Below are 22032 nucleotides of genomic sequence, written 5' to 3' on the forward strand. Positions count from 1 at the left end.
AAAATGTAATTTGGATACAGTTTTGCATGACTGAGTAACGGTCACTCAAAGTGTGCTAAAATCTGAAAACTGACCTGTCCAGAAAACAGGTACCGTATTTAATCGGCATATAACACGCACTTTTTCCCACTAAAATCAGGGGGGGGGATCAGGGGTGCGTGTTATACGCTGATCCCCTGCTGTTGCTACCCCTTTCTGCCGTTCTCTGCGGCTTCCGGCCGTTCTCGGCTATCTTCGGCCACACTCGGCCGTTCTCGGCTATCTTTGGCCACACTCGGCCGTTCTCAGCGGCTTTTGGAAAGCCGAAAGCCGCCAATAACGGCCGAGTTTGGCTGAAAATAGCCGAGTGCGGCCGAAAATAGACAAAAGCCGCCGGCAAACACACTGACAAGGCTGCAAATGACACTGATAAGGCTGCATTGATGGGCTTTTAAATGTAAGTTTTTTTTTCCTTAAATTTCCCTCCTAAAAGTTTTTTTCTTTTAAATCCCTCCTGAACTTGGGGTGCGTGTTATACACCGATAAATACGGTAATTACATTATATGAAAAGGCAAAACTTTTTTTTTTGTTTTGGATAGAGTGGAGAGGAAATATAACACCCGTCAGGATTTTATAGCTGTCTGTGCCTGTTAAGGATATTTAAATTCTCCGTTTGGCCTGTGTACAAATATCAGCAAGAGTTAAAGTGAAAAAGTCCCACATTTTGGGTTGTCACCAGAACATAATAAAGGGGAAATTTTCATATGGGGACACTAGTTCTGACAATCCTGGTGACAACTATAGATTTCCTAATTTTGGAAGGCTTTCCTCTCACTTTCTGAGCTGGCTTTGGAACAAAAAGTGAAGGAAAATCTCCTCAATGGGACACAGATGGAAAAAAAACAAAAAACTGACAGGGGTTATAATCCTACCTTGTGCTGCCAAAAATAGAAAAAAGGGATTTTGCTTTAGTTCCATTTTAATATATTGTATTAGACAAGCTACCCTGTGTCACTCAAATCACTTCTCTATAAAGAATGCTGTGTCCCTCTGTCAACTATGTACTCCTTTCATTTTCTGTTAAGCTGGCCATACACCTATAGATTATCTGCAGATTTTCAATGGTTAGATTGAAAAAGTGGGAGATTCCTCCATCCACACAGTTTAGCGAACATGGAGAAATCTGTTGCACTTTTTCCATCTAACCATAGAAAATCTGCAGATAATCTATAGGTGTATGGCCAGCTTTACTCAGTTATCAATCACCACTTTTTTACCCAGACAACCTCTTGGAAAAGGGATCAACAACACATATACTGCTTAAATCTTAAGATCTTTTCCAGTGTTTTGCAGATTAACAAAGAAAAAAAAAAAAAAAAAGGTAACAATATATAGATCCCTCACCTTTACTTTGAGAGAGCACAACAACTGTGCCAGGAGAAATTTGAAGCCCTATATACTGCTGACATCTCCTGAAAATGCTAAATGCCTACCTACCTTGTTGTAAGTGGCTTCAATACTTTCCAGTAACCCAAACCCAGAACAAGTATGTAAATAATGTGAACTGACTTTAACAGCTGCTCTAGGCTTGTTTCAGGTTAGTAGTTCTTGATATCACAGGATCAGTACAGCTACCAGACACCTAGCATTTTTAAACAAAGTCAACAATGACAATCTTCCAATTTCTCTTTGCACATCATAAAAACAATACTGACCTCCAAACAAATTTCCGCAACATGTAATATGACAAGAGATATGAACATAAAAAATATATTTAAAAAGTAAGCCTACTAACCTTAAAAAAGAAGCCACAGCAAACTTTCTGGTCTTCAGTGATGAGATCTTTCTCAGGTTCCTCAGGTGCCTCATCTGGGGGTTGTAATTTTGAGAGTGGGACTTCAATCAGACTTGCATTTTTGGAGGTGGAGAAGCTTCTCTGGCTGAATGTTTCATCATTTGGTGTTACACATACAGTTTCTACAATAGGCTGGGATAATACTTCTGACACTGTTGATTCAATTGGTTTTTTCTTTACTCCTACACGTTTCTCAGTCTGATCAGTATCCAATTCCTTCTCAGATTCCTCATTTCTGGAACTGTCACTAGCAGTTTCCAGATCATCCTTAGCCTCCTGTTCTTGTGAATTAGGACTGTGATCATCTCCAAAGCATACAAATGATCTTGTCTGGGTCTGGCTTGGGGAAAACCTTCGCAGACGAGGAAGACTATCTACAGATTGCGGAGGTGTTAAAGTACGGTTTAAAGGTGTTATTTTAAGTTCATTGGGTCGAGGAGTTCTCTGTGGCTTTGAAGAGAAGGACACAGTCCTTTTAACTGAAGTCTGGGGTGATCTGTGAGTTTGGCGCGGTGACTCCATAGTAAAACAAGGGACTGGAGACCATGTAACAGAGGGTTTTGTGGCTGGTTTTGTCTCTCGCGGTAACTGCTTTTGTGGAGAAGGTTGAGGTGGGGAGATAACCCAGGCCTGTTTCTCCCTCATCTGCATCAACATGTCCTGCTGCAAAGCTAATCTCTGCATTTCCTGCTGAAGAAAGTTCAAGGAGAAATTTAGTTTTTCAATAGATCGTGTATATTCCACTACATCCACCTCAGCCATATTTTCCTCACTTGGACTTGCAAAATTCCAAGCGTTTTCAGTATCTACAGGCGTTGTTGGGGATTTTGGCCATCTAGGTGATTGATCACTGTTTACTTTTAGTCTTACACGCTTTTCATCAGAAGTTCTTGCTTCCTTTGTTTCAAATGTTTCCTGAGTAACCTTCTCATTTTCTGAACATCCTGCTTCCTCTTGTAAGGGAGAGATCCCATCTCCCTTCTTTTTAACCACTGTGAGAAATGCAGTTCTACCCATTTTTTGTCTCCGACGAGTAAATGCAGCCTCTACTTTCTTCTTCTGTGCTTCAATAGCCCTTCTTTTTTCCTCCAATTTCATTCTCAGCTGAACAACTTCAGATGCCAACAGTTGTGTGGTGTCTCTGCCCTGCGGCAAAGAGTTTTCCTCTTGAATTTGGTCAAATGTAACCACCTGAGGTATGTTTAATTCAGAACCTTCAGGGGTAGTTTTTTGGGAACTGCTTCCACTACTCCTGCCATCAGCATTATTCCGCTTTCTAAACTTCTGCTCTGCAAAGCTGGTCATTTTGATTCCAGAACTCGAAGAGGCTGAACTGCCTGCCTGCGATTTGCCACTCACTGAGCTAGGACAGGGACTAACTGCTTCCCTAAGATTGGAGTTGAGATTAACATAGTCCTGGTGAACTTTCACAGGGTCTTCCATGTCAGAATCTAAACTTACAGTGTAATCTTTCAAAGAAGAATCTTCATCCATGGTTTCTGGAATATCTTCTGAAGGAACATGAATTCCAGTATCTACTTCTGTATTGTCCGTAACATCACTAAATGCTTCTTTTTTCTCAAAGAGGTCTATATTAGGGTCTGTAAAACCTTGTGGTGATAGTTGCAGACCTAAATTTACATCATTGCTATGAAGAAAAAACCCATTGTTCATCTGATCTCCTATAATAGATGCCTTTTCTGGGTTGTGAATGATTTCAAGTGCTTCTTCTATGCTTGGGGGTTCTACCGGAGAGTCTAGCTGATCTACATTAACCCTATTTTCAACAGGTCCATTTGGCCTTTTGTTTTGATCACTATCATCGGAGTCCAAGTGGCTGCTGGTTGGTGACAAATCATGGTTTTGTGGAGTATGAATCCATTCTTCACTAATGCCAACTGACTCTCCTTGGCCATTAATTGGCTGGAAGGAAAGATTTTTACGGATGTGTCTGGGTACCCGAGTAAGATTGAGAGAAAAGCCTTCATTGCTAATTGACCTCCGGATTGGTCCACTTGGGGTTGTGACTTTCATTCCATCCTCTTTATCAAAAGATATGTCAAAAGATACACCATGCATTGAAGATCTAAAATGGGAAACATATTTGGAAGATCATAAGCCAATTTTCCGGTAAAAGGTGAACTACAGCTGTATGACAGAACTGGTATGCATCAATCTTCAGTAAGGAAGCAAGTCAACTCTTAACCTGGGATGAAACACCAACTACAAAGTTATCCTGGACTATTAAGCGTAATGTCAGAGTAATCTGATTGCATTAATTGTGATATGTACCAGTGGTAAATTAGACATCTTTTTTCTGAAACCAGTTAATGCCAGTGTTTTAGGTTATAGATCTAAAAGGATTTTTCTTTGCCAATTTGTATGCATAGATACAGTTAGCTTACCAAGGAGGTAATCTCTGGAAGATGTACACCAGTTTGTGAAATTACCATTAATATTGAGTACCTATACAGGCATACCCTGCTTTAAGTACACTCACTTTATGTACACTCTCGAGTAGACATTCCCACGCCGCGCAGCGGAAGTATAGCTTGGAAGAGGCGGAGTTGTCGCCAGTGAACAGGCCACAGGTGAAGAGGCATAGCTCCCACCAGACAGCCCAGAGTTGCTGCCTAAAACGTAAGTGGATTACTGTACAGTACTATAAACGTCACTCCCTGACCCCCCCCCCACTACTGCCCATAGCCCTCCACTATAGGCCACGACCCTCCCCCCCCCCCCCCCCCCGCCTACTACAGCCACTGACCTCCCCCATATCTTTAAGATCTAGAATGGGTCTGACATTTCTGTTTGGCTTTGGTACTGTGAAAAGGTTTGAATAAAACCCCAATCCCTGCTCTTGCATGGGAACTACCACGATAACTTTTTGCGACAATAGTCGCTCCAACACTAGAAAGAGAGACTTCTTTTTCTCTGGGTTTCTGGGTACATTTGATCTGAGGAAAAGAGAAGGGGGGAATTCTCTGAATTCTAGTTTGTAACCTAGAGTTATTGTGGAGACCACCCATTTGTCCCAAAATTCCTCCTGCCAGAGCCCTGAGAACTTTAGCAGTCTTCCCCCACTCGAGCTAGCGGGGGCGTCCCTTCATAAGGAGGCATTAGCGTTTTGTTTTGAAGACCTTCTCCCTCAGGACTACTTCTGTCCCTGGGGTTGACTGAGTTTCAACCTTTGAGCCTGACGGAGCAGATCGTCGTGACTGTCTGGAGGCTGATGCCCCTGGCACTGGAGAAAGAGCCTGTTTAAAGGAGGGGCGTTTACTTCTTTTCTTGACTGGTAAAAGGGTGCGTTTCCCACTAGAGATACTTTGGATATAATTGTCCAAATCCTCTCCAGTCTTGCATCACGCAAGGGAAATCCAGCTTTGAGCAAACTTTGAGCACCGGTTTAACATGGTCTCTCAAATATCGACAGACTACAATTGCTGCCACTGCACGTTGAGCTACTGAACCTGCCAAGGCGAAAACTTTTTTTTATAGAAATTCCAATTTTTTATCAGTTGGATCCTTAAGCATCTGAGCGTTGTCAACAGGACAAGTCAGGCTTTTATTTACGGAGGATATGGCGGCGTCAACCACCGGTATACTGCCACTCAGAATAAATAAGCTTTTCCAGTAAACTATGAGCAGGAAAGGCATGTGCGGTTTGAAGAGGCTTCAGTGAACCCAGGCAAGATGTGGGTTCTTTAACTGACTCAGGTATGGGTAACTTAAATGTGGAGCGGACCAATCCAGCAAGAATTTGCACCAACATCTTCTCATCCTGAGAAGCTGAAGAGAGCCCTTCTCCATCAGATTCCTTAGAAGTGGAATCATCAGTCTCATCCCGATCCTCTGAGGGAGACTCCTCTCCTTTATTAGAGTTCCGCAGTTTGAGGGTCCTGGGTAACAGAGGGTGATCTAGTGTATTTTCTTCCACTGAGCGAAGGTGCGATTAAGGCCATTAATCTGTCCTCTAATCCATTTATGGTTGAGAAAAAAACCTCCTGTGTAATGTATACAGGGGCTGAAGTGCCAGAAGCAGTTGCAGCCCCTGATGGCTCACCCTGGCCAGCCTCCCCGGGTCCTGCGGGGGGGAGCTGCTGCGGGGGGGGGGGGGGGGAATTGCTGCAGGGGGGGTCCTCAGAGCCTGAAGGGGACCCCTTTGAGCCCCTACTCTTCGGGGTATTTGTACCCCTTCTACCAACAGTGCAAAGCAACAAAGGATAGAGGTACCACAAAAAAATGCACTGCTGAGCACTGTAGTTCAGCAACTGCCCCTGCTACCAAGACTCAGTCTGGCGCTTATGTAAATGTTGCCTGGGAATGCCTGTGTCCTCCACACTCACATGCGCCTGTGTTCAGCACTTTGTACTGTATTAGCATGTAAATTCAGTTTTTGGTAAAAAAAAATAAAAAATTGTTGATATGAAACAGGGGTGAAATATTTCCCAAATGGTGCCCTATGGTCAGTGACATTGAACATCTCATAATGACCACTGTTTATACACAGTCAAATATAACATAAAGATTTTTTTTAAAGAGAAGTATGGCTTTACAAAAAAATTTACATTTATTTTCACCCCCGCCACTTAAGACTGAGAAAGGAGTGATAAAAGACCACCGATTGCTCAGTTCTCCCCTCCATTCTGCCACTCCAGACCTCACTAGAGCACCAGGCTGCAGAGTGGTGGGAATGGCTGGCTCAGTCCCCCAGCGGCTAGCTGAGAGGCTGATCTAGGCTTCTGAGCCTGAGGCATTTTCTGAGCCTGGACCAACTCAGCGACGTCAGCCGACAGTGAACTTTAGCCCGCTGTTGGCTGAAAATGGGTCAACGAAGTGTAGAATAAAATGCACTCCTGTGATCCCCAAGAGAAGAATAGCCAGAAAAGCTTTGGCTATACTGCTCCTTTAAATATTAATCCAAATAGAAAACAACCTACAACAAAGTTTGAAGAAAACCCCATGTACATATAAATTAATTAGAAATTTTCTAATTTCTTACCGCTTTTCTTTGGGCCATGTTCCAACCTGTCCATCCACATATGACATAGATGACGATCTTCGAATGACAGCTGAAAATGCAAATATTGAAAACAAAACTGTTACGTGGATTCGAGTGTGTTCTCAAACATTTAAACCTCAAAGTAACCATTCTTTTTCTTCCCTTCACACAAACGCACACAGTTAACACTAAATAAATCTAAAGCTCTTCATACACAACAACCTAGTCATTTGAAATGAGATAACCAGGCTCCATCATATTTCTTTGGTCACACAATAAGCTCAGCCATCATTTAGTGCATCTCGAATGCTAAACTCATTACTGCCATGAGTCAGCACCACCTGCCCCATCAAATCTCCCTCTCTACGTATCAAGACAAATGAATAGAACATATAGAACATTTTTCAAAACTGGCAATTTATTTATTTTTGTAGATGCCACTACAATTATATCATCATATATCATGTAGTTACCTATATCAACCAGAACTCACTTCCTGGAATTATGGGATCAGTTCTGACTGGTCACTTTGGGTGCGTTTTATCTTGCCATCTACTAACATTGCTGAATAGAATATGATCATAATTCTGCCCCTTACGTCCATGAAAAAAATAAACTAATGAACTAGAGCTGCACGATTCTGGCTTAAATGAGAATCACGATTTTTCTGCTTAGAACAAAAATCACGATTCTCATGGCATAACATTATACAAAAAAATTGGGCTAGCTTTATTGCTTCGTTTTTTTTTTTTCATTAAAGTGTATTTTTTCCCAAAAAATTGCATTTGAAAAAACGCTGTGCAGATACAGTGCAACATAAAATATTGCAACAACCGCCATTTTATTCTCTAGGGTCACTGTGTATTATGTAATATATATATATATATATATATATATATATATATGTATACACACACACACACACACATACATACATACATACATACAACAAAGGGACACATTTTCCAATGCAAAAATCGTATATATTATATCAGTTGCTTTCAAGGCATAAAAAGGTTACAAATAGCAGCTATTTGCAACTAAGTTTTTATGCCTTGAAAGCAACTGATACAATATACGATTTTTGCATTGGAAAATGTGTCCCTTTGTTTTTTCCTATTGAAAATTGGTGGAAGTTTGAGAGGCCCCCCTGGCATTGATCTCCACACAAATCATCATAGAAACAGTACAAGTAACCCACCCAAAGATTATATATATAACGTTTGGAGGTTCTAAGTATATTTCTAGCAAAAAATACAGATTTTAACAAATGTCAGAAAAAGGTTTAGTCCAAGTGGTTAGACGGACCTCATTTAGAGAGGGAAGTTGATACTTTTGATCTATTCTAAAAGAACTAAGAGATACTTTGTTTATAGCCATCTCTCAGCTGGCAATTTTGTGAAACTTGTCAGGCTGCCTGTTTTTTTTTTTTGTTTTTTTTTACAGCTGTTAGCCGTGAGCAGAGAACTCTCTGCACTGAAGCAAAGAATTGCTGCGTTAGGATGGGGAAGAGGGGTTGAATCAAGATCGCTTTTTTTTTTTTTAACTATTAATCGTGCAACATTAAATGAGCCTAAAAGAAAAAAAAAATTCAAACTGATAGTCATTCTTGAACTAGCTGATCTGCAATCAAATTAATCAAGCTGGATCCTTACCTTGACCAGGTGATGATGGTACAGCTTGTGGGTTTCTGAAAAATAACAGTGAATATTAGAGGTTTTGTTAAAAGAAGACACAAATTTTCCTTCTTTTAAAATATTCTAGTTCTTTGTATTTTTTTATTGACATAGAAATTACATAAGTATCAAGGGCTATATGTGATTTGGGAGTGATGAATACTGTTATCACTGAGAAGATGGTATTCTAATCGGAAAATCAAAACGGGAACATTACAACTCCATACCCTGCAATGACAGCCCTTGTAAGTAAAATGTTAGCCCATTCGGTGTATAGACTTGTATACCTCAGTGGCAGTTAGGAATATGGAAATTATAATACAGCAGATGCAGTAGGCTATGTCAATGACCCTCTTAAAATCCTGGCATGCAAAACACAGCATTGCTCAGAAAACCTCATGAAACCAAGGAAACGTTCCCTTCGATTTTCTCTACCAACACTATGGGCCTGTTATATAATGGAGCGCATATATTTCTTTGCAGAGGTCACCAGAGGGTTTACTCCACACTGCACCCGCATTTTAGGAGTCATTCATAAAGGTGGTCAGTGGTTATCCCCAAGTCCTCCCCTTACTTTTTTCTTCTCAATTGCCTCTTCCCACCTTCCCCTTTTATTACTTCTCTCTATTTCTTCTATTTATGCACCTTTTTTCTACCTCCACCTGCCCTGGTGCTTACACTGAGGTATTTCACGTCTTGTCAAGTTGAACATTTAAATGTAAAAGTTGGATACCTAGCTAATCCCACAGGGCTTTGTTTAAAATATGCATTTTCATTGGCCACAGAGATCCCCGAGTAATTTTCACTTGCCACCCACTTATTTTACCAATTTTGGTGCTCACTTCCCACTGAAACACTGAATATTGTACATCCCCCATGGGTGTCCATTCTTTTATACTGAATACTGTACTATAGCTCCAATACTATGCTACTTTATTCTCTTTGAAACAGGCTGTAGCAAGGGTATTTCTTTGCTTTATAAACTGGTGCCTACTCTAGAGGGTGCTATACATGCCGACCAAAACTGCCAGCTCTGTGCTGATAAGGCACAGAAAGCCTACACAGTACTGTTCATGGGGGCAGGGGAGATTATTCAGTAATTAACCACTTCAATACCAGGCACTTATACATCTTCCTGCCCAGACGAATTTTGAGCTTTTAGCGCTGTCGCACTTTGAACGACAATTGCTACATGCTACATTGTACCCAAACTAAATTTTTATCATTTTGTTCCCACAAATAGAGCTTTCTTTTGGTGGTATTTGATTGCCTCTGGGATTTTTTTTTCTACTAAACAAATAAAAAAAATTTTGAAAAAAAAAATACATGTTTTTTTGTTTCAGTTACAAAACATTGTAAATACGCAAGTTTCCTCCTTCACTGATGGGCACTGACGGCGCTGCAGTGACAGGCACTGATGGGCACTGATGATGTGGCATCAATGAAGTGGCACTGATAGGTGGCACGGATGGACACCGATAGGCGGCACAGATGGACACCGATAGGCGGCATTGTACTGTACAGTATTGTAGGGATGGATGCCAGTGCCAAACAATGATGCATGGCAATCAGTGATGCTCATTGTGGGTACTGACTGGCATCCCTGGTGGTCTAGGGGGCATACCTGGTGCTGGGCATCCCTGGTGGTATCCCTGGTAGTCCAGTGTGGGCCTCCTCGGGGGGGCTGCAATGATAATCGATCAGCACAGACCCCCCCATGAGAGGAGCAGCCGATCAGCTCTCCTCTACTCGCCTCTGACAGACACGAGTGAGGAAAAGCCGATCACCGGCTCTTCCTATTTACACTGTGATCAGCCGTCTCCGTCAGAGACTCTTTACCGAGATAATAGTTGTGGTGTGTCAGACTGATACCCCACAACAACGATCACCGCTATGCGTGCCCCCGGGACGCGCAGCAGCTTAATATCATGATCATGTCATATGTCAGGTCAGGATATTAAAACCACTTTGCCACCGTCATTTTGCTATATGGCGGGCGGCAAGTGGTTAAATGAAAAAAAAAAAAAAAAAAAAAAAAAAACACAACAGAGTAGAAGGAGATCAAAGGAAAGGCGAGTATATCCTGCAGGGAAGGGGGCATTATTTATATATTTATTTCAGGTATTTATACAGCACTGTCAATTTGCGTAGCGCTATACATACAGTATGTATTATACATTCACATCAGTTCCTGCCCTCAAGGAGCTTACAATCTAAGGTCCCCAACTCACAGTCATACTAGAGCCAATTTAAACACTCAGAAAAACCAATTTCTTTGCCCTACATGGTAAATATACAGGCTTGCTTTAAGGGCAAGCTGCCCATTTAGCAGGCCGAAAGGCTGTAACACACACAGCCAAGGATACATTTGAGTGATTTAAAACAAAAAGCCACAATGTTGTAAAATGGCCCTCTGCAAAGGTGAAGACCAATTCCATGTCTTAATGTTACAAAAATGTGGAAACCTCCACAGGGGTAATAAATTCTGCAAAGCACTAGATTTGAAAATTATTGGCTTGAGCAGCTCAAGGCATTACTAACAGGTATACACCAATCTAATCTGTGATTTTCTTATCCACGCACTATAAGCATATGCAGTATATGTGATATGTACCTGGCATTTGAGGAACTTCCAAGTGTATGCCTCCTGTTAAAGTGCGATGATTTTGAAGACAACTTAGAGGGGTCTGAAAACAAAATAGAAATGTAAAAACCTTAATGAAGCCAAGTTTATTTTAATTCACATAAAAATAACATCCAGAATTACTACCTGCAAAATTTTAAATTTGGTAGATTTCAATAAATTTACGTGTAAAATTAACTTGTCTGTCTGAAGCTCAGATAAAATGGGTCAAACAGCAGCATTATAATAAATACATTAATTAGAACAAATAAAATAAATAATAAAATGTATTATAATAAATTAAATTCCCGCAACTGAAGAAAACTGTATAATTCATAATTTCCTAGTACACAGTGGGTCCCCCTTTATTACCTAGGTAAATGTTTGTAAAATCTGCTGCAACCCGCACCAGAGGTTCTATTTCTCGACTTCTAGCCAAAATACTCTGCCACTCTCTCCTCCTCGCTTTGAAGGTCTGGTCTGTGGCTGGAACCTCAGAGTGCTCACATACAGTGCAGTGCTATTCACCCTCTATGATCTGTGGTGGACACGAGCGTGTGACTATGGCTTGGAGAAGCTCACAAAAAGGAGGCTGTGGTGGACCAGTTGCATGCACTGAGTAGCCTGCTGGAGGATGGAGACGGGAAAGTAATACAACCTCTTCTGCAACCAACTAGACTTAATGAGAATACCCCTTGCTGTGTGTGTGTGTGTGTATGTGTGTGTGTGTGTGTGTGTGTGTGTGTGTGTGGGGGGGGGGGGGGGGTGCCCAGAGTTGGGCTTTAAGCTCATAATAATGAAAGGGGTTACAAGACAAAAAAATATCTAATCCACTAATAAAACATTGTTGCCCGTTTGCCAAATATCACCTGTATGTTCCACAGAACTACGGAAACAAGCGAGAAGTGTGAAGAAAGCACCATGATGAGCTGTTCTTCATTCCCGGAACCTAGCCTTTTTGTATTATTGAGGAATTAATGAATAGATTGTAACAGAAGATTATACAACACAATATTACGGTATTTGAGCTAAAATCAAAAGAATTTGAACATGAAAATAACTCAACACATGGAAGTAAAATGACAGATTTGTCAAAACACTAGAAATTACATTTTTGAGAGTGAGTTCTCAATTACAGTCCAATAAAATGCAACAGTAAACAGCTAGCCAAGCAAAAAATCCCAAAACAAGTAATTTAATTAGAGTGTATATTAAGCTACCCCACCCTCTCACCACAGTGCTAGGTTTGATCAGCAGACACAGAAAGCTGTAGTGTTAAGAATCTAGCCAATAAAGTTGTATAAAAGTTCACCTATTTTTTCATAATGGCAGCATTGTTTCAGCATTGTTCAGATTACATTGGAGACATTCAAGCACAAATCCAAACATTTCTAAAAGGATAAATATCTCACAATTATTTTATTTTTGGACAAGCGCACAAATTGTCAGATGAGATCGAAATGCAGTGCTATTTCTGACCACCTGGGTGGCAAATGTTTGTGTAACTGCCTCACCATCACACCCTGTATGTATTCTGCTCTGCCTTACAGGAGGACCTTTCCAACTTTTCCAACATGAACATGCATACCAGCCCATAGATGTTTATGAAAATTCAAAACAACCAAACATTACTTGGGTTTGATGACTGTTCTACAAGATCTTTTTTTTTTTTTTTTGTATGCAGAAACATTACCTTGAAGATTGAGAACTCTTGGTTGTACAAATGAAGGCTTTACCACTTCGAACCACCAGAAAAGCTCAGCCATGAACACCAAGTAATTGGCCTGTCAAAAAAAAAAAAACATCAGATAGAAGCATGATCAGAAATATGGAAATTAAGTCTAGGATCAATAAGGAAATAAGGCTCTCAAGAAGTCGCTAGTAAGCTGTACAGTCCCTTCAGATCACAAGATGCACTTACTATTGACAGTAAACAATTTTGTAAATATTTAAAGTGCAAGTCCACCATAAAACTAAAATCCATGCATCTACAGACATCCACATTCTAAGACTAACCTATCTAGCCCTGTAAAGAAGAAATCAGAATACATACCTTTTCTGAAGCCGATCCAATTTCCAGCGGTGGAAGCTCTGCAGAGCACACAGCAAACTACGGCTGTGAAATAAATGGGGAGTGACATCACTCATAGACTTACTATGGGGCCTTTGTTGTTGGTTGTGTCCTCTGCACCCGTCTCCACAGCTCATCGTGGGATCAGGTTGGGTCGGATCGGCTGAAGAAAAGGTATGTATACCGATTTCTTCTTTACAGGGCTAGAAAGGTTAGTGTTAGATAGTGGATGTCTTTATATTCAGGGATTTTAGTATTAAAGGTGGACTTCCACTTTAAGTACCATTTAAATGTATTGTAATAATCAGAACCTCTCATACCACACACCTGTGTTAGGCAAAAGTGCAATGTTAATTAAACTGGGGCCACTGCCAGCACTGCTTCAGATGTATTCAGTTAGCAGCACATTCCTTACATGTTGGCTGGAGATAAAAGTCCATTCATTCAGGTATTGAAATTCTCCTAGGAGTAGCAATGAAAAGCATAAAAGCTGGCTGCACTTTCAGCACTGAGATTCCAGGAAGTGCTGCCACCTGGAGAAGGAGGGGGAGAAGCAGCATTCACTTCCACTGTCTAAAGCAGGGGTCTCAAACTGGTGGCCCTACAGCTGTTGCAAAACTACAAGTCCCATGAGGCATTGCAGGGCTAACAATTACAAGACACACACATGACTCCAACAGTCAGAGGCATGATGGGACTTGTAGTTTTGTAACAGCTGGAGGGCCGCCACTTTGAGACCCCTGGTCTAAAGCATCCCAATTTTCATCAACTAGGGTTTCTTTTAACCCTTTCCCTTTCAGGTCTGTAAGCCGTATGGACCTACAGAAGTGCCTGCAGGTGGCCAAGTTGGTACGGACCTATATTCCTGCTCGGTTATAAGCTCATGGTCACTTCAATGACCATAAACTTATATCAGAAATGTTCAGCAGACTTTGCTGAACAAAAAAATACCTCAGATTAGCATCTAACAAGCCACTGAACAGAGTTATTCAGCCAAAATGACACCTCCACCGCCACCTCTCTACCTGTAATTCGCTGCTTCCTCCCCTCCTGCGCTGCCTAAAGTGCCTTCTCTGTCCCCCCAACACTGTCCTCTGCCCAGTACATCTGTCCCCCAGCACTATTTTTTACCCCCCAGCTTCAGTGTCCCCCCGCTAGCACGGATCACCGTGGATCCGTTGCAATTGCCGGCTCCCTCCACTGCCACTCCCACCGGCATTAGTCGCGTTAAAAAATGTTTTTCTTGACTGATGTCCCGCTCCGCTGGCACCACCTTCAGTGCCTCCCCCCGCCTCACTCACTTATCCCTGGCAACCACTCCATGCAGCTCTGCAAGCAGAGGCATTCTCGGCAGCTGCTGCCTGGGAGATTGCAGTGTGTCAAGATGGAGACCGCAGGGGATAGCAGACCCCACCCCTTTCAAGGTGAACATAGTGACCGTTCGGTACTGATCGCTCACTATGTTCAGCTGTCACTGGGGCATAGTAAACAGTGTTTTAATATGGCACTGTTTATGAATGAATGAGAGACGCTATTCAGAGGCTTCCATACATTCAGAAGTATTGCAGCTGAGCCTACAGAGAAAGGGACTAAACTCTTCAGTCCCTTTCTCTGTATAAAAAAAAGAAAAACATTAGATGCCTTTCCAAAGAAACCACCCCCCCCCCACCCAATTAAAAAAGTGTAAAATGTAAAAATAAAAATCATAGCAAGGCCCCTCACACAGGTATCTCCATAGGACGAAATCTGCTTGTCCAGCGGGGGGAACGGTCTGCTAATCCCCCGCGAATGACAGGTCAGAACACAGTCCCGCTCTCCTCTCCTCTATGGGCAGATTGGGTGAAAATGGACCGATCCGTCAGACAGATGGAAAATAGGACCTCCATCTGTCTGTTTTTTGAAGGCAGGATTAAATAGCGTCAGATGCCAACGGACTTGTCAACACTGACATGCGCCGCTCCATAGGAGAGACTGGAGTGTCCGATCAAGTCCACCTGAGAAACGGACAGGCGGACCTGATCGGACAGCTGGTGTGAAAGGGCCCCAAGGGTAAATTTAGACATGCATCTAAATTGCCCTTGCCTCTAAAGCCCAAGGCTACACTCCAGAGGGCTACTGACAGGCTGTGAGGGAGCGATGTGATGCCTCCCCACCACCTGTTTTAATCCCATTTTTGCAAATACACCGCAACTGCTTGCCGCCACCCCCCCCCCCCCCTCCACAACTGCAAGTCTAAACAAAGCCTAAGGCCTTGTTCATGCAGGGCATACCACTACAGGGCCGTGTTTAGCTGCAGAGGGATGCACACGTGTTCTGTTCATCCCCATGCAGGTAGTCCCATGGATGTCAATTTGGACACAATTTGGACACAGCAGCTGCATGGGAATGCACAGGTGTTCCGTGGATTCCTGTGCAGGCAGTCCCATTCATGTCAATTGAAATACAGCAGCTGCAAGGACACGGCCACTGCTCCCAACCTGACATCCGTGTGAGTGCATGTCCCTGAACTCACTGTCTGCATTTGGGTCCATGCACCTACACCCACATGGATGTCAGACTTGTCCTTGCAGTTGCTGTGTCCCATTTGACATGGATAGGACTGCCTGCACAGAATACCTGTGTATCCTCACGCAGGTAAACGTGGCCCTCCATTGGCGTACGCTTTAGCACACCCTACTGAACGAGGCATTAGTAGGAATTTAGCAGGAATTACATATCTATTGTGTTTGTGTGTGCATATAAGGATTTTAGTGTTTTTTCTTTGTGAAAATAGCGAATTGATAAACATTTGTGAAAAAACTGCAGGGCCTTAAAAATCAGTAGCACCTTCTTTTTATTCTACTGGTCAAAAATATATGGATTGGGTGGTCTTTCACAAATTCTGAAAGCTGTAATGGAAAAAATGAAAAACTTCTGATTTTTCGAAAAATTTGGATATTTAAATTTTTGCGTACATTTGATTTTCACCATTTTGTAAAAAGGAGCAATGTAAAAATATTTTTTTTTTTGCTATTTATTAACTTCATACAGGTTAAAGCGGACCTCCACCCTAAAGTGGAAGGTCCGCTCATCTGATCCCTCCCCCCCCTCCGGTGCCACAATTGGCACCTTTCAGGGGGGAGGGGGGTGCAGATACCTGGATAATCTAGGTATCTGCACCCACTTCCAGGACAAGCTAGCTGCAGATGCCGCCCCTGCCCCCGTTGTGTTCTGGGAAACACAGTTCCCAGGACACAGCGGGGACCAGTGGAGACGGGCGCATGCGCAGTAGGGAACCGGGCAGTGAAGCCGCAACGCTTCACTTCCCGATTCCTTGACAGAGGATGGCATTGGGGGCAGAGGAGAGACAAGCGATTGCTCGTCATCTGCCGCCGACATCGCTGGACCCTGGAACAGGTAATTGTCCATTTATTAAAAGTCAGCAGCTGCAATATTTGTTGCTGCTGGTTTTTATTTATTTTTTTAAAGGTGCAGCTCCTCTTTAAGCTTTTATATTTAGTATTTTTTGCGAATATGTTTTGATAAACATTTGTGCAAATACTGCAGGGTTTAGAAAGTCAGTAGCACCTTTTTATTCTATAGGTTATGTGCTTTCAGAAAATATATGGCTTTGGAGGGGGGGGGGGGGGGGGGGGGGGGTCTTTTACAAATTCTTAAAGCTGTTAGGGGACAATAAAAACCTTCAGATTTTTTGAGAAATGTTGATATTTACACTTTGGCGTCTGTTCGATTTTCACCATTCTGCAAAAAGGCACAATTTAAAACATACAAATATTTGCCATTTATTAAAATTTGCTGCGTTTTTATCTGCCAATAATGATTTTAGTGTATTTTTAACGAAAATATTGATTTGATAAACATTTGCACAAATATCATTGTGCTCTAAGAATCAGTAGCACCGTATGTGTATGCTACTAGTTAGGTGGGGGTCCTTAACTGCTTGCCTACAGGGCACTTTCAGCCCCTTCCTGCCCAAGCCATTTTTCAGCTTTCAACGCTGTCACACTTTGACAATTGCGCGGTCATGCTACACGGTATCCAAACAAATCTTTTATTATTTTCTTCACACAAATAAAGCTTTCTTTTGGTGGTATTTAATCACTGCTGGGTTTTTTATTTTTTACAAAAAAATAAATAAAAAAAGACCAAAAATGTTGAAAAAAAATGTTTTTCACTTTTTTTCTGTCAGAAAATTTTGTAACTAAGTAATTTTTCGCCTTCACTGTTGTGTGCTGATGAGGCGGCACCGGTGGGCATTGATGAGGTGGCACTTACGGGCACTGATGAGGAGGCACTAATATGCCGCAATTATGGGCACTGACAGGTGGCACTAATATGTGGCACTGATGGTACTGATAGGCGGCACGGATAGGCGATACTGATGGACACTGATGGGCATTGATGGGTGGCACTGATGGGCGACACTGATGGGCATTGACTGCAGTAATGGGCATTGATGGGCAGCACTGATAGGCAGCATTGATTGCCAGCATTGACTGGCATCGCTAATGGGCACTGATTGGTGGCACTTCTGAGCAGTGGTGGGCACTGATTGCTGCCACTGGTGGGCACTGTTTTTTAGACTTTTTTTTACTATTGTAATCAGGGCACTGATGATCAGTGCCCTGATTATATTCCTAAATGTTCACTTGTGAGGAGATGCCGCTGATCGCCTCTCCTCGCCACACACTCTGTCAGTGTGAGGCGAGGAGTGCCGATTATCGGCACTTCCTTGTTTACATGTGACCAGCTGTGATTGGACACATCCGATGACATGTTTAAAGAGCCGAGGACTCTCGGCCCAAAACAAGCGCTGCACCGCTCCGCTGTCATATGAAGGTGGGCGGGCAGCAAGCAGTTAAACTCAGAAAGTCTGTAAGGGGAAAAATAAAAAAGCAATGGAAAAACTGCAAAAATAGCCTGGCCACCTGAGTGTAAAAATGGAATGCAGGGCCTGGAATTGAAAGGGTTAATGTGTATTTCCACCTTTGAAGTCAAATTGGGATAACACCCATTTTATATTTGTTACATGTTCCCAGTCACACAGTATAACTTTTAAAAAATATTTTAAAACTGCTGTTTACCACTCGCTGACCGCCTAACTGTAAATGTACGTCATTACATTGGATAGCTGTCATAATTATTATTTACAGCAGATAAAAATGGTACAGCGGCACGAGATCACTTTTATAAGGCCGAGAGAGAGGTGCCCCTCCCTCACCTCTTCCCGGTGTTTCCCCGAGCTTACAGTACCTGTCTGTAACCTAGGCAGGAAGCCCAGTGAGGGCAAGATAGCCCCCACTCGGCTATATGCCCTTGGAGGACCGGAGCAACTTCAGACGTTACTTCATTCTCTCAGCCATGAAGGGATGTTTTTTTCTCCCTCTTTTCCCTCTTAAAAGGCAAAATGTCTTTTTTTTTTTATTATTTGTTTTTAAGGTCTCATATGCATCTCAGATGTTTTTGGATGTTTTTACAGCTGCTGTTATTGGCTTCAGACGTTTTTTTCTAGTCGAACTCTCCAGCATGTTATCCTATGTGTCTATGCACACATAGGCTGTTATCAACTATTTTGGGCTGGGGTTTTTTTTTTTTGGTTTTAAAAAACCCCCAAAACTAGTGGGTTCCAAGAGTTTTTCTTCTGTAAAAACATTCCGCCAAAAAACAACTATAATGCTAAAAAAACACTTAAAAACTCACTGTAAAGCTACTAGCGTCTTTATAATGTTAATATAACGTCCAGTGTGCATGAGGCCTGACAGAGCGAGAATGGGGATGTGTGTGTGTAAACACACAAATCCCCGTTCTATCAGGGGTGAGGAGACTCATCTGTTGTTCCTAGTATATAGGACCAATGATCGGTCTCCTTCCCAAGTCAGCCCCCCCACAATTAGAACACACACTGAGGAAACACATTTAACCCCTTGATCATCCCCTAGTGTTAACCCCTTCCCTGCCAGTGACATTTATACAGTAATTCCTGCATTTTTATAGCACTGGTCCCTGTATAAATGTCAATGGTCCCAAAAATGTGTCAAAAGTGTCCGATCTGTCCGCTGCAATGTCGTAGTCCCAATAAAAAATGCAGATCGCCACTATTACTAGTAAAAATAAATAAAAATGCCATAAATCCATCCCCTATTTTGTAGATGCTATAACTTTTGCACAAAGCAATCAATATACGCTTATTGCGATTTTAACCAAAAATATGTGTAATATATATTGGCCTAAACTGATGAAGAAAAGCGTATTCTGTTTATTCAATGAGGAGCTGTGTCAGTCGGTGAATATAAGAGAAAACATTTCTAAATTGACGCTCTTCTTTTGTTTATAGCGCAAAAAGTAAAAAACCGCAGAGGTGATCAAATACTGCCAAAAGAAAGCTCTATTTGTGGGAAATTGTCAATTAACGTAGTGCCGTATCGCGAAAAATGGCTTGGTCAGGAAGGGGGTAAATCCTTTTGGGGCTGAAGTGGTTAAAACGTCGCCTATGGAGATTTTTTAAGTACAGTAGTTTGTCGCCATTCCAAGAGGATATGCAATTTTAAAGCATAACATGTTAGGTATCTATTTAATCAGCGTAACATCGTCTTTCACATTATAGAAAAAAAATTGGGCTAACTTTATGGTTTCGTTTTTGTTTAATCCATTATATTATATATATATATATATACACACACACACACACACACACACACACACACACACATATATATATATATATATATATATATATATACACACACACATACACACATTATATATATATATATATATATATATATATATATATATATATATATATATATATATTATACACATATTATACACACACTCTAGGAACGGTGTATACACTGCTCCTACAGTGCTACAAAGATGCTGCTTGTAGGACTTTTTCTTTTACCGTCCTGCAAGCGCACTGATCCAGTGTGAAAGCACTTGGGCTTTCACACTGGAGTGAGAGGAAAGGCTCTTTAAAGGCGCTATTTTAAGTGCTGTAGTGCCTGTAAAGCGCCTCGGTGTGAAAGCAGTCTTAGTATTCTGCTATATTATTAGGAATTACACCTGTGCGAAGTACCATCTTCGTCCACTTGTGATGCACAGGTTTTCTGTGCATCCTCATGCAGACAGTCCCATTCATGTCTATCAGGTAGTATGGGTTTTGCCGATAAAGAAGCTATAGGTATGACTTAGCAGGGAGCTTGATAAGAAGGGTCTTTATTTACAGAATGCTGGCAGAGGACAGGACAGGCTTTTCTATGCAGGCTGAAGCTGCTTTCTAAAGCAAAACTTGGAACACCCTTTGTTTTGATTTACTTGGAATCTATTTAGCAGATGTAAACTGACAGTTCAATTAGGGTTTTAATACATAAATGTAAGTACTGACCTTAATTGAGGATGAAACATATAACATGTCTTCCAAACTAAAATGACAGCATCCATTCAAGTACTCCTGGCAGAATTCCTGAATTAACTGGAGGTTATAAAGACTGTCAGCCAGGGACATAGATTCTTTGAAGCAGATATCTAAGAGAAAAAAAAAAAAAAAATTGTTAAAAAGGTATTACTGTTAAGATTTGTGTAATTTAGTAACCAAAATCCAATGTGAAAAAGTTTTCTAAATGCAAGTACAGTAAAACTTTGATTTGAGAGCGTTTTGCAAAACAAGCAAAATTTTTAAATAAATGTTGACTTGATATACAAGCGATTTCTTGGTAGCATCAAGTCACAACTGAGTATAAGAGAGAAGAGAGGTGCCTCTAAGTGCAGCAATACAATTACATTTAATGAAGGTAAAACATTTAGAAACTCTCATAGTTGATGATTAAAACAGGCACAAGTCTACAGGCATCCGGGGTAAATCTGTCCACAAAGACCATCCTCCTCACCACTATTGACGTTCACCCTTCCATGCTGCGCTCCATGAGCTGTTTAAGCTGTGCTTTCAGATTGCTCTACTGCAGGGTAGTATTCCCGGTCGTGATTGCAGACTAATAGCGGTGAGAGCCGGTAGTCTATGTGGAGCGCTTTAGCCCGGATGCCTGCATGCTTTATATGTGCATCTTTTAATCATCAACCACGTGAGTTGCTAAATGTTGGACCTTCATTAAATGTAACCATATTGCTATACTTAGACCCACTCTCTTCTCTTTTATACGCTCTAGCTTCACCGTTGCTTCTAATCCCCTAGTGGAGGTTTCCATTTGTGGATGGACATTTTATGGTTACACAACCAATCACAATGCTATAATATTTTTATATGGACTATAAACTGAAGGAATTATGAATAAATAAACTGCATTGCTCACCAGTAAGTGTTACAGCAAACTACCACACTGCCTGCTTATTTGAACCCTAGATGGATGGTGAGGAAATATAGTGACATTGTGGCACTATTGGTGGTGTTGTGTTAGGTCATCACTGAACGTGTGGCTCCTTTTTAGGGCTGCCTGAATACATTTTTTCTGCCACAGCACATAGTAGTCCAAAACTAAACATGTTAATCGAAAAACACATTGGCCACATTTCTTTGACATCTCATACCAGATCCTGCACATCCTGAACCAAAGAAACAGTCAACTGTACTCTTCTTTAGACTGTATTATGTTTTAAGAATTTCCATCCACGGATGGCAAATAAAAGTTTTTCTACAAACCTTTTTTAAAACTGTTACAAATTATTATTCAACTCCATAAGGCTCCGTTCACACAGGGGCAACTTGTCCAGGCGACTTCGCCGCCTGACAAGTCGCGATCCGTTCTGTACTATGGAACCGTGCTAATAGGAGCGACTCAAGTCGCTCCGACTTAGAAAAAAGGTTCCTG

General features: G+C 41.6%; 1 protein-coding gene across 3 annotated transcripts in view; it reads right to left on the reverse strand.

Moving 5' to 3' along the window:
- Window positions 1–22032, reverse strand: part of CAMSAP2 (calmodulin regulated spectrin associated protein family member 2) — a 180667-nt gene that overhangs the window by 47178 nt on the left and 111457 nt on the right. For all 3 annotated transcript variants that reach the window (XR_013262371.1, XM_077452724.1, XM_077452723.1), the window contains 6 exons: window positions 20595–20734; window positions 12830–12920; window positions 11128–11200; window positions 8493–8527; window positions 6838–6907; window positions 1776–3921 (listed from right to left, as the gene is read on the reverse strand). Coding sequence is in view for 2 of the 3 variants with exons in the window: in XM_077452724.1 (XP_077308850.1) it covers window positions 1776–3921; window positions 6838–6907; window positions 8493–8527; window positions 11128–11200; window positions 12830–12920; window positions 20595–20734 (2555 nt within the window). In the remaining variant the exon portion in view is untranslated. The remainder of the gene's footprint in view (window positions 1–1775; window positions 3922–6837; window positions 6908–8492; window positions 8528–11127; window positions 11201–12829; window positions 12921–20594; window positions 20735–22032) is intronic.

Source organism: Lithobates pipiens, unplaced genomic scaffold, assembly GCF_037356315.1.
Source record: "Lithobates pipiens isolate NorthernLeopardFrog02 unplaced genomic scaffold, aLitPip1_a1.2 Scaffold_23, whole genome shotgun sequence".
Taxonomy (NCBI): Eukaryota; Metazoa; Chordata; class Amphibia; order Anura; family Ranidae; genus Lithobates; species Lithobates pipiens.